The sequence below is a fragment of the Urocampus carinirostris genome, chromosome 14, assembly GCF_059441175.1.
Source record: "Urocampus carinirostris isolate Australia breed hairy pipefish chromosome 14, RoL_Ucar_1.0, whole genome shotgun sequence".
Lineage (NCBI taxonomy): Eukaryota > Metazoa > Chordata > Actinopteri > Syngnathiformes > Syngnathidae > Urocampus > Urocampus carinirostris.
In genome coordinates, this window is record NC_142362.1 from 14472965 (window position 1) to 14484873 (window position 11909).

An 11909-nucleotide genomic window follows, 5' to 3' on the forward strand; every position below is an offset into this window, starting at 1 on the left:
GACGCACAGCGTTTCCTCACCATGGAATAAACTATTTGCATCGCCAACGTCACCCAACGTCAGGCTTTTTTGTACCTTGTCAGTTGTTTGTATGACTTCAACTAACGAAAAACGAAATATAAAATAACTACTGTAATCGTGTATGTTGTTTATACTTGAGAGCTCTTTTTTCCTGATTATCTTTGCACTCAACTGGGTCCTTTTAGTTACGTCACTTCCGGAGCAAACAAAGCTACCAAACATTAGCTAAAATTCTCCATTACCGTCAATTTTTTCCCCTTATATTTATACAAACCAAACATGGGGAAGTCTTTCGCCAACTTTATGTGTAAAAAAGACTTTCATCCTGCATCGAAGTCTAACATCAAAAAGGTAAGTCAAAACTACAATTTTAGAGCAAGGCTTCACAGAAACATTCGAAGCTATGCTAAGAGGTTAGCTTCCATTGCTTGGATTTGTTGCAGCTTCCTGATTGTTAGGCCCTAAATATAAATATACGAAAAAGAAAATTAAAATAGTTGACATAAGGTACTTATTTCCTTTTTATCTGCAGGTATGGATTGCGGAGCAGAAACTCACTTTCGAGAAGAGAAGGCAGGAAGACCTGATGCAGGCTTACCTGAAGGAACAAGACACCTACAACAACAGGTACAGATGCACGAGGAAACATGTCCAAATTAATATGTGTACAGTACTGAAATAATTATTGTCTCAGTATCCTCACTTTACTTGCAGTAATCAGGAAAATGCATGCGCTGAGATCTTGATTTGAATTATTTTACTTTAATCAATTTGGAAAATAATACAGTATAATTGTATTTGTTGTTATCGGTCACAATGTAGAGTACATTGTTTACAGTGAGATGAAAAATGACACTCCAGGGTGAATATAAATTCGATTAAGGAAATAAATGGGATAAGTAATATTTACAAGTGGTAGTGGTTGTAGAGGATCTACAGAGCAGAAGTAAATGGAAATAGACCAGGTGGGTGGACGGATGGATGGATACCAGTGGTCTCCAACCTTTTTCAACCATCAAGCTACTTTTTGTTACTAATTAGTGCAAATGGCACCCACTTTCATATGCATTTCTAAAATAACTTATCTTGTAGTACATACTATGTCTTGGATAGGTTGATCATTGGATATAGGAGAAAGAAAAAGAGAGAATGAGAAAGAGAAAAATAGATCAAGTAAAGAGAGAGTATAAGAAAGACAAGGAATATAGAGAGAAAAAAGAGAGTAAGACAGAAGAGAAAAAGGGGAGAAAGAATAAGATGGAAATAAAGAGATAAGGGGAGAGGGAGAGAGAGAAAGAATACAGAGAGAAATTAAGAGAGACGAAGAGTGAAAGAAGGAGAACGAGAGAGAGAGAGAAAGTAAGAAAGAGAAGGAAAAGTGGGGTTAGATTGACTCAGTCGACCACTTAAAAACATTTTGCTAGAAAATCACAATGATTCAGCAGTGGTGAAGTATTTACAGAACAGGTCTGCGCACACCTCTTCTTGCCCACGGCCGTCACTTTGGAGACCCCTGTTGTAGACCATCTTAGGTTGACATGACTGTCTCAGAATATTAGAATATTGCGATGAAAGTCCTTTACTTTCATATTGCGAATTATGGAAACATTTTATGTATCTCATGTCAAAATATGAGACTATCACACTGTAATTAAGCCATATTCATAACAAAGGAATACAAGGCTGGCTTTTTTGTTGTTTACTCGCATTACAGAAAATAAATAATCGAATATTCTAAGTTAATCAGAAAGTCATGCAATGGCATTAGCAGCACCATTGTGCAAAAATAAAAGTAAAAATATAAAGGATGAGTACTATTTTTTTCATAATTGGCAAGATAAATTCAGTTTTCTGTGTAATTTTAGGGTGGTGAACATTATCTGAGCATTTTAGTCTTATTTTATGGGACCTCAAGGTCTGCCATACAAGGTAGCAAGTGCGAGAGTAGCCCCTAAAGGCACATTGTGTAATATTTGACCACTAAATGGCACTGTATTATTTAATGCAAAATAAAGAGTGCCAAATGCGCACAGCATAGCAGCAAGATGCCAGAGAAACATGGCGACTACTAGATATGGATTCTGTTATGTAAAGGAAATACAAATTTCTTGACCTGTGAATATAAATAATTACATTGGTATGATAGTTCATGTATTTTTGTTCATTATTCTAATCAATGGTTTTTTTTTTGTTTTGTTTTGTTTTTTTACTGAATGAAGGTTTTTGGTATGACTCGGAAGCACTACAAATTTCACACCGTCCCTTCGATAATTGTTTAGTCTCTGCTGCAGTAGCAAATTCCAACAATGTTCTCTAGACTGGGTATCAAATACCCTATCTTTTTCTGGGCTGTGTTGATGAAAACTATTTTAAAAAGTTCTCTCCCCTCATCTTTAGGGTGTTGATGGGGGATGATCGTGTTAAAAATGGCCTCAACTTTATGTACGAGGCCCCGCCGGGAGCATTAAAAGGTATGTCACATTGTTTACAGAACAGAAGTAAAAACACTTTTGCGTTTTTACTTTGAATTCTCATGAACTGAACTTGAGAATTATTTGTTGATATTAATCACTTGTTTTTCTCTCCAACTTATGCTGTCCTGGCTGCAGAGGAGAAGGCTGAGGTAAAACACTCAGATTTATTGTTTTTACATGTTCTTAATATGTTGACATTCCTATTTCCAAATATTTTTTTACACTTTTTGTGATGTAGGAGGGACAAGAGGAGTGCAAATTTGAATGGCAGAAGGGAGCCCCCAGAGAAAAGTAGAAACCTTTTTTTTTTAAATTGCAAAACATATTCTTTTAATGAGTTGTCTTTTAACCTGAACTTTAATTCTTCCCGCAGGTATGCTAAAGATGACGAGAATATCAGAGACCAGCCTTTCGGAATACAGGTAAGAAAAAAATTACTTGCCTGAACTTGAAAAATAGTGACCAACTACAGGAGATGGATTTCAGATAGGGTTTTCAGCAAGGTTGCACAGGTGTTTTGGGGTCAAAAACGGCCGAATGACAACGTCACAGTTATCGGCCAAAAGGAAAAAAAAAACTAATAATTAATAGCTTGGGGCCATACTGTAATTTTCAATCAGCCAACACCTCTTGTTAGAAAGATTGCAATAGTTTATATTCTTTATTGAATATATTTAGTTTAACATTTAAAGGTAGGAAAACCACTTGGTTGCAACTCCTCTCTAGTATATTTTTATATTTATTAGAGGTACTCATGTGCACAGCTGACATACGAACGAGTTAGGTTCCGGACGATATTTCGTAAGTTGAATTTGTCCGTAAGTTGCTTCAGTGCTATATTTTGCATGGAATGTATGTTTAAGGTTTATATAAGTATTTTTAAGGCTTGTGTAAGTAACCTGTATTGTTTTGTACTAAAAAAGAAAAAAAACATTTTATAAAATAATATGCTCTACAAAGATAAATAAAGTGGGGTTTTACTTACTTTTGTGCTTCAAGAGGTCCTCCTCCGTGGTAAAAAGTGGCTGAAAAAATGATTCCACTTTTATTTCAAAAGAAACGGCTCGCCTCTTCTTTCAACTCTACACCAACCATATTGAATGGATGCACAAGATATTAAACAATAAAAACGTTATTGGCACGCTTGGGATACAGTACACGTAACTTACAGTTTTTTCCGGATATTTTTCGACATCCCGAAAAAAAATGATTGTATCTGCTGGAATCCGTAAGGCGAATGCAGGTAAGTTAGGAAGCGTCTGTATATTTAATGGTGGTGTCCTTAACCTCAAAATATTCTTACTTGCTAACTGGCTGAAATCATCATTGCAGCTCGTTTTTTATCTTTTTGGGCGTTTGGATTGGTATTTGAGAGGTATTTGAAGCGGTCCTTTACTTACTTTCATCATTTTCATCCTTGAATAAAAGAAAACCGCAAGCACGCACAAGATACACCAACACCAACCCCCTTCCCTTCAGCGTAGTGCGCTTCTCGGCGGTACACCAATGATTTAGATAAAACATATGGGTGCGGTGGAAAATGTATGTATACAGGCTCTTTGAACTCAGTTGGGCATTGTCTACACATACTTTAGAGAGAAAATATTTAATTTCAAACGTTTTTAAGGACACCTCAAACTAAGGGATGTGTGACTTTAGGTCTTGGAGCGGTTGTATAATGATATAAGTGGCATATTTTCATATACATGCACACACTCATAATCTATGAACACTTATTATCTCAGTATTATGGTGGCCATAACAATATCTTGTCATTTTAGTTATTACGGCAAACGTATTAAGTATTGGTAAAGGCACACTCCAGTCTCTCCAACACTGCTTGTGAGGATATGTTTAGCAAAGCGATTTGTTATTGTAGATAAACATACAAAAAACCACAATAAAATAATGGATTTTGTGTGTATTTTTTTCCAAGTAGAGCATTTGGTACATATATTTTAAAAAAGACCTGGAATGTATATAAACCCAAGAAGCAAAATCTTATCAGTTATCTGTATCTGCAAACAAAAACAGTTATCGTGCATTCCTACTCTCCGAGGGTTTTGTTGCTAAGGTTATTTATCATATTGCCGTTTTGGAAGTCAAATGATTTAAATAATCTAGGACGTTTTTTATTCACTAGGTGCGCAATGTGCGCTGCATCAAATGCCACAAGTGGGGCCATGTGAACACGGACCGAGAATGCCCACTTTTCGGACTGTCGGGCATCAACGCCAGCTCTGTGGCTACAGAGGAGGGTGCAGGTACACTTGGATATATTTTGTAACACTTTCTTAAATAATACTTGCATTATAAACACACCGGTTCAGAAGAGAAATCTGAATATTAATCAGTCTGAAAATGAAACTATCAGCAAATGAGGCAAGCAAAGTCTGTAGAACACTCAAGTTTCGTTTGGGATTTGATCTGCATAAACTGTTAAAGTTGCCATCAGACTCAATTTGACCCGATTCTGAACAAATCCGTTTATCGTAGGAACATTACTCTATAGCACATTTTTTAACTAACGGGTACCTCATTCAAAATATGCTTTGAAAATCGATTGAGTGTTCTGAGTAAACCCCAAAATTAAAAGAAAAAGCTTGCAATTAAAATGCGTCACCGTCAGTAGCTGTCAATGTTACCGAATGAGTCAAGTACACTACAGTTGAACGATTAATTTAGCTTTTTTTTGGGGTGGAAAGCATGATTTTGATGTTTTTAATCCAAAATCGTGTTTCTGAATTCATAATTCTTTGAAATAATAATACTTTGGATCCTTTTCAACAAGAAGTCTAAACTTTAGCTCTAATATTTTGTTACTGATTAGAGCAGAGGGCTACCAGTTTGATGCAATTTTTTAAAATAACTTATAATATTAATACTATATTATTATGTTATTATCATTTTGTAAGTGTTAAAAATAAGGTTGGTATAGGCTCAGCCAACCACTATTACATCTGCCCTGTATAAGAGCGTCGAGTAATTTACATATAGATCTTGTACGGTATTTTTGCAAATCTATCCACCCTGGTCCTGTGGTGAGGGGCCTTCTCCCTCTGGGAGGTGTGAGAATTATCCCACCGTGGCGATTATTGTAAATAATTTTGGAAAACTTGATCGTGTATTTAATGACAAGGATTATGTCAATGTTTATTGAATCAAATTTCCCGAAAAAAATCACTATGATCCATCACTGGTGAGCTACTTTCAAAACCAGCTTTTCTTAAGGGCCGATAAATGTTTCCATCCATCCATCATCTGCACCTCTTATCCTCAGTAGGGTCACGGGGGTGCTAGAGCCCAACCCAGCTGTCTTTGGGCAGTGGGCAGGGGACACCCCTTACTGGTTGCCACACAGGGACAGACAACTCACTCGCTCATTCACACCTAGGGACAATTTGGACCGGCCAATTAACCTAACATGTATGTTTTTGGAGGAAACCAGAGTGCCCGGAGAAAACCCACACAAGCACGGGGAGAACATGCAAACTCCGTGCAGGAAGGTTTGATCCCATGAACTAAGAACTGTGCCACTCATGCGCTAACCAGTGCGCTGCCTTGCTGCCTCATTTTATTTATTTTGTGTTTATTTTTTGATTTGCATATTCACTATTGGAATAATTAAAAGTAATCAAGTATTATGGTATTTGATTATGGTACTGAATACATTTTTCAACATAACTAACTGTTTTTGATGAAATTTTTAAAGTCACCCTCCCAACCCTGAAGGCAACGCCGCCACATTTTTGCAGTTGTGCAATCCGCGCATAACAAAGTGTCCCCCTGAAGAATCTGGTCGAAGCTCCTTTTAAAATTGCTGCTGTCCTGCGTCAGGAAAAAATGATTGTGTATTGTGATTTCACCTAACCACTGCTTTGATGCACTTGATATGGCGCCATTTGCTCCGCTGGAGGCGGAGTGACTCGATCTGATGTCGGGTACTGTTAACAAAGCAGCCCCCCCCCCCTTCCAAAAACTGAAATTGCGCAGTGGACTGTGCTCTGATTGTGTGATTTTCGCTAACAGGTCCCTCCATGCACCCTTCCGAGCTAATGGCCGAAATGCGCAACAGCGGCTTTGCCCTTAAGAAATGTGTCCTTGATCGCAGCGCCACCGTTTGTGATGCGGCACAGGTAATTACCTTCATTTTCTTTCACACAGGGTTTGTACCGGGTCTCAAAATCCTTGGAAATGCTTGAATGTATTGTTGTGTTTTAAAGGATTGAAAAGTCCTTGAATTTTAGGTGAAGTGATTGTAAGTGCTTGAAATTTCTAAAAAGGTCTTGATAAAAAATGACGCATATTCTGCTCTCTGGTTGGTTTGCTTTGCAATCACATGTCTTTTTCACTCTTCATTTACTTACAGCTGGCATTAGTTTGTACGGCATTGTCCTATGAAGTGTCATCGCCCCCTACAGGTTGTACCTCAGAGGAAATGTATATTATTGCAAATAATACGCATCAATTACAAACATTTATGTTGGGCCATGCAAAAAAAATGAAAGTAGGGTTTCCCAATGGTAAATTTTCATGGAAAGAACTTCCCGCAACTGAAAATGAGTCATTTTTACCCAACACCTATTAGTAGAAAGATTTGTCTCAAAAACAAATAAATTTGAGATTTACTCAATATCTAAAAGACCTCTATCTCGATAAATACACCTGCAAGATTAAAAATGTCATGTGTAAATCACATATATATATATATATATATATATATATATATATATATATACATTTGTGGCTCTCCAATCAATATACATGATTTACAGAAGATTCCATTTTTTTAATGTTACTGGAAGAATTGGAAAATTGGCTTTGAAAGTCCTCAAGGCATCAATGTGTAGGGCGGCATTGGCTCAGGAGGTAAAGCGCTCGGCTTGGGATCAGGAGGACGCAGGTTTGATTCCCGACTCCTCCGTGTTATATGTCGACGTGTCATTGGGCAATGCCCCCGATAGCAGGTAGTTACCTCGCATGGCTGACGCTGTTATCGGTTATTTAGTGTGTAAAAGGGAAAAGTGTGAAGCACATTGTAAAGCGCTTTGGGAGGTCTTCATTGACTTGAAAAGCGCTATATAAATGCAGACCATTTACATTACATTTAATATTTGAACGCCAGATGGCACTATTGTCTAATGATGCTTCACTGTGCTCTATGGCACTGATTTTCGTTCACAAGACACCAGACAAATATGGCAGCGTCCTCTAAGTATGGATTCCACTATGTAAAAGAAATACACATTTTTCGACTTAAATTTTTTGGGGAGAGAAATTAACATTGGTATGATAGCGCATTAATTTTTACCCAGTATTCTAATCAATGTTGTTGTTGTTGGGTTTTTTTTCCTGATTGATTTTTCTTTGTACCAATAGTAGGTATTATACACTGTCCCTTTAAGAAGTGCTCAAATTTGGCCTGCACACTCACACAGTTATTGTATAAGCCTACACACTCTTGATAAAGGGCATGCTATTAGTTAGTTCGTCAGCATATGCTGTCAGAATTTGGATTATTTTTACCTTCATGTCATTCTAATCACTCAAATGAATGTTATTGCGTGGAATACAGTTGAGAATTATTAAGAAAAAAATACATTCTAAAAATCAAATGAATATAAGGATAAGCTGCTGGAAGATAAATGAATGCGTATTTAATTATAGAAATAGATGAAAATACATACATACATAATCCTTCATCCTACTCACTTGGGTGCATGTTTATATCGGATATCATTGTATTGTACAGTTATTTCCTTGATTCCATTTGTTAATTAGTACTTGATGTTATTTTTTGTGCTGTGCCTAAATATAACGCCACTAACAAAAAATAATAATTGTGAGGTTAAGCTACAGGAAAATGAATTCATGACTTTTGTTTAATAACTAACATATATAAAATCAAGCATTATAAAAAGATAAAAATAATTAATGTAGAATAAATAATATAATTATGATTACTATTATAAAAATATGCAAATGTGATTAACTTAAAATTAAGTAATTTGGAATTAGATTTTAGTTTTAATTTGAAGTCTTACACTGTTTTCAAATACAAATCAATAACTATTTCACTTAAAAATTATCAGACTTGAATTGTATTGAAAGAAAATTACAGCCTTGCATTTATGTAAAATGATGAAATGGTAAAAAAAAAAACGACTTGATGCAAATTATACGTTGGTGTTAAATCATGCGATCCATTCACCACGAGAGGGAGCCCATTGACAACCTGAAGTAATTGTATCTAACTTTGGCGAGGTGTGTTCACGTCAATCCCAATTTTCACATTTTAATTTCAACATTTCTATCAAATCGACGTTTATTGCCTCACATTGAAAAAAACAATATATGAATCTGATACATCACTCAACACATTTAGGTTTATCTCTACAATATTTTTTTCAAATGATTGGATTCGGGGAGGTTTCTTTAAAAGTGTACTGGTATTTTAAAGCCGTTTTCAGCCTCACACTAATATTACCTATGCTCATTTTCTGACATTCTAACAGCCAAATGTGTGACTCAATGTTTTTTTTTTTATGTCAAAAAGAAAAAGAAAATAGTCTTAATTTATGGCTTTTTAAATGGCCATTGCAATGTTAAGGACTCAGCCTTAATTTGTCTTTTAAAATAAAAGCAAGAATCTTGTTTGTGGTTGTCTCTCTTTTTTCCGCTACTGTATATGGATTTATCTTTCAGTTGTGAATATCCACATATTTCTTGCATATCATTAACGTATAGTTTTTTTACATCTTTATCTTTTTACACATTCATCTTTTTAACTTTGCACTCAAGTTAGAAGCCCTCCAATTTTGTTGTACTATCGTTTTATGAAAATTAAGGCCTAGTTGTAAATAAACACAATTTCAACCTGTTTTTCCTTTTTTCCTGTTTTGAAGGAGTTTGTTGCGAGCGACCAAGAAGAAGATCCAGAGGTGGAATTTTTGAAATCTTTAACAACAAAGCAGAAACAGAAGCTCCTCAGGTAAGGGAGGCAATTATTGTATTTCATTTCATTTTTTTATCTAAACTTGGATGAGCAAGTTAAAGCAAAAAAAAAGAGTCGCAAAATTGTTAATTAATCAATTTTTATCAGGATACACTCAAGCTTTTTCCTGTGATACCTTTTTTCCCCCTGTGTTTTCTCAATTGTGTATCAAAGTATTGATTTTGAACTCATTTTAACCTTGTTTTTGATGAACAGGAGAAAAAAATCAATCAAAACTCTGCTTGATCTAAAATGATCTATAATGTGACTGTCTATTGACCACGGCAAGCCACTCCCCCTATTATAAACCTGTTATTACCAGTGTCCATAGTAAAAGTGTATTAGTGCAAAGATTATGTATCAATTATGGACATTTATTAAGGGCAATGTGCAAAAATAAGGTAATGTTTCCCAGTGGTAAATTGTAACGGGAAAAACATGAAACTGAAAATGTAAGCTACATACTATCGTCATGTTTACCCTTTTTTGAAAATATTCATTTTGCCAGTTTCCTACACGTGCCGTGAGACCTTGTCTAGTATGCCAGGGTATAGCCCAAATTCACACTTACATGGGTGGAGATTTGTTCTGAAAATTTACTCGAGATATAAAAATCATATGTCTTGAAATTTGAACACACAAGAATAAATATTGCAAAAAATAAATTGTAGCTAAATTTATGGCTCTGCAAAATACATAATTCACATGATCGAATTGTTCTTGTAATGGTACTGGAAAAATGATAAATGGGCTTTGGAAAGTTCTCGAATTTGGTGGTCAATAAAGTGTACGAACCCTGTGTTACACTCAATGATTTCCCTCCTCAGGAAACTGGACCGTCTCGAGAAGAAGAACTCCAAGAAAAATAAGTCAAAAAAAGAGAAGAAGAAAAAGAGCAAAGGGAAGCACAAGAAAAAGAAGGAGAGCAACTCGAGTAGCAGCAGCAGCAGCGAGGACTCATCCGGCAGCTCCGAAGACAACTCGAAGAAGAGAAAGAAGACTTCCTGCCGCCAACCCATCCCCGACAGGCAACATCAGAGCCGCCGAGAAGCGAGAGGACGGAGCCCGGAGGACGAGAGAAGAAGGAAAAAGGAGGCGGCGGAGGGAGGAAAACGCGAGAGGAGCCGAGAGCGCCATCACAGAGCGGACGCTGAGAGGAGAAGAAGCAGAAGTCGCGACAGGAGCAGGCGCAAATACTGAAGGCGCTTTGATTTACAACACCCAGAAGATTGTTTTCCTGTTGAGTCTCAAGATGCGTATGGTTCCCTTTTCCACCAATAGAGGGAGGCAGCGGAGAAGTAGAATCTGCTCTGCATGTGGAACCCGTTTAAAATATTTTTCTGACGTGTTATACTGTATTATTACATACATATGTTTCTTCCGTATTTTATGTTTTTGATAATTTCAAATTGTGTCTTTGTGCCCTTATAATAATTTGTGTAAGGGGGGGGGGAATACTGCTACGTATAATAAGCAAGACTAGATTTACACCAACTAAAGAGATGAAGAAATAATTGTTTTGTGTTACTTTGCAAATAAAACAAATTGCCTTTGGTTTTACCCTACATACCCTGCTGTGAGTAAATAAGGTCCGCGGTTTTTTTCTTTTTTTTGTAATCTTTATTATCGCTTATTAAGGGGAGCAACTAAACTGGATGATGTTGACAGATATGTGTAAAGACAGTTTTGGGGGACATGTAATAAAAGAAATGCAAAAACAAAACAATTAAAATTTATTTTTGATTAGTTTCCTCGATTTAAAAAAAAGCACTCTTGTGTAATATCACAAACCGCAATTTTTTGCCCGGGTGCATATTCCCCCCCAAAAGATTTTTGTCACCATTAAAAACAAGGATACAAGTGAGGGAAATTAACAGTGCTAGGCCGCATATTTTTTTAAGAAAATGATGCATTAAAATATCAATATCGCATGTTTTATTTCGTTATGCTTTTCTTGTCATTTAAAGACAACAATAATGCATTTCCACGCATTATTTAAATATCACGATTCGAATTTGATCTAAAGCGCATTAAAGAAAAAAATGTTTTTTCAAATTGTACCTCATGACTGATATTCTAAAATCACGCATGTGTTGATTGTGTAATTCGATCCGAAATCAATTTTGAATTGACAGGAAATAATTTAGAGACTAGAACTGAGTCCGGCGTCTGCCTCAAAACCATAAAGAATGTTGATTTTTTTTTTTTTTAAATCTTGTTTTATCCTAATTTGACACTTCAGAACCCAGCAAAAGGCATTGTTAAATGTCGTTGTCAGACAAAATAAGTAAATATTTTTTAACATTTGTGTGATTCCAGGAAGAAACGTTTTGAAATTCCATTGAATAACCTAATGGCAGGCCAAAAGAACGAAAAATACGATATTTTCTTTAATATTTGTGAGATCCCAGCAAGAAACA

The 11909-nt window shown here is 36.0% G+C and overlaps 1 protein-coding gene across 1 annotated transcript; it reads left to right on the forward strand.

Moving 5' to 3' along the window:
• The first annotated feature begins 97 nt into the window (after positions 1 to 97).
• Positions 98 to 11054, forward strand: cirsr (corepressor of RBPJ and splicing regulator). Its single transcript, XM_088352258.1, has 10 exons — positions 98 to 372; positions 554 to 648; positions 2419 to 2492; positions 2631 to 2644; positions 2734 to 2786; positions 2869 to 2917; positions 4639 to 4759; positions 6525 to 6631; positions 9401 to 9486; positions 10317 to 11054. The coding sequence occupies exons 1-10, from the start codon at positions 301 to 303 to the stop codon at positions 10687 to 10689; spliced, it is 1044 nt and encodes a 347-aa protein (XP_088208384.1). The 5' UTR covers positions 98 to 300; the 3' UTR covers positions 10690 to 11054.
• The last annotated feature ends 855 nt before the right edge of the window (positions 11055 to 11909 follow it).

What these genes read in the sequence shown, in the direction of transcription:
- cirsr (XM_088352258.1), top strand. Translation starts at nt 301, where the DNA reads ATGGGGAAGTCTTTCGCCAACTTTATGTGTAAAAAAGACTTTCATCCT. An exon ending in AAGGGAGCCCCCAGAGAAAA is followed by an intron (nt 2,787 to 2,868) that starts GTAGAAACCTTT and finishes TTCTTCCCGCAG; the next exon opens with GTATGCTAAAGATGACGAGA. An exon ending in ACCAGCCTTTCGGAATACAG is followed by an intron (nt 2,918 to 4,638) that starts GTAAGAAAAAAA and finishes TTTATTCACTAG; the next exon opens with GTGCGCAATGTGCGCTGCAT.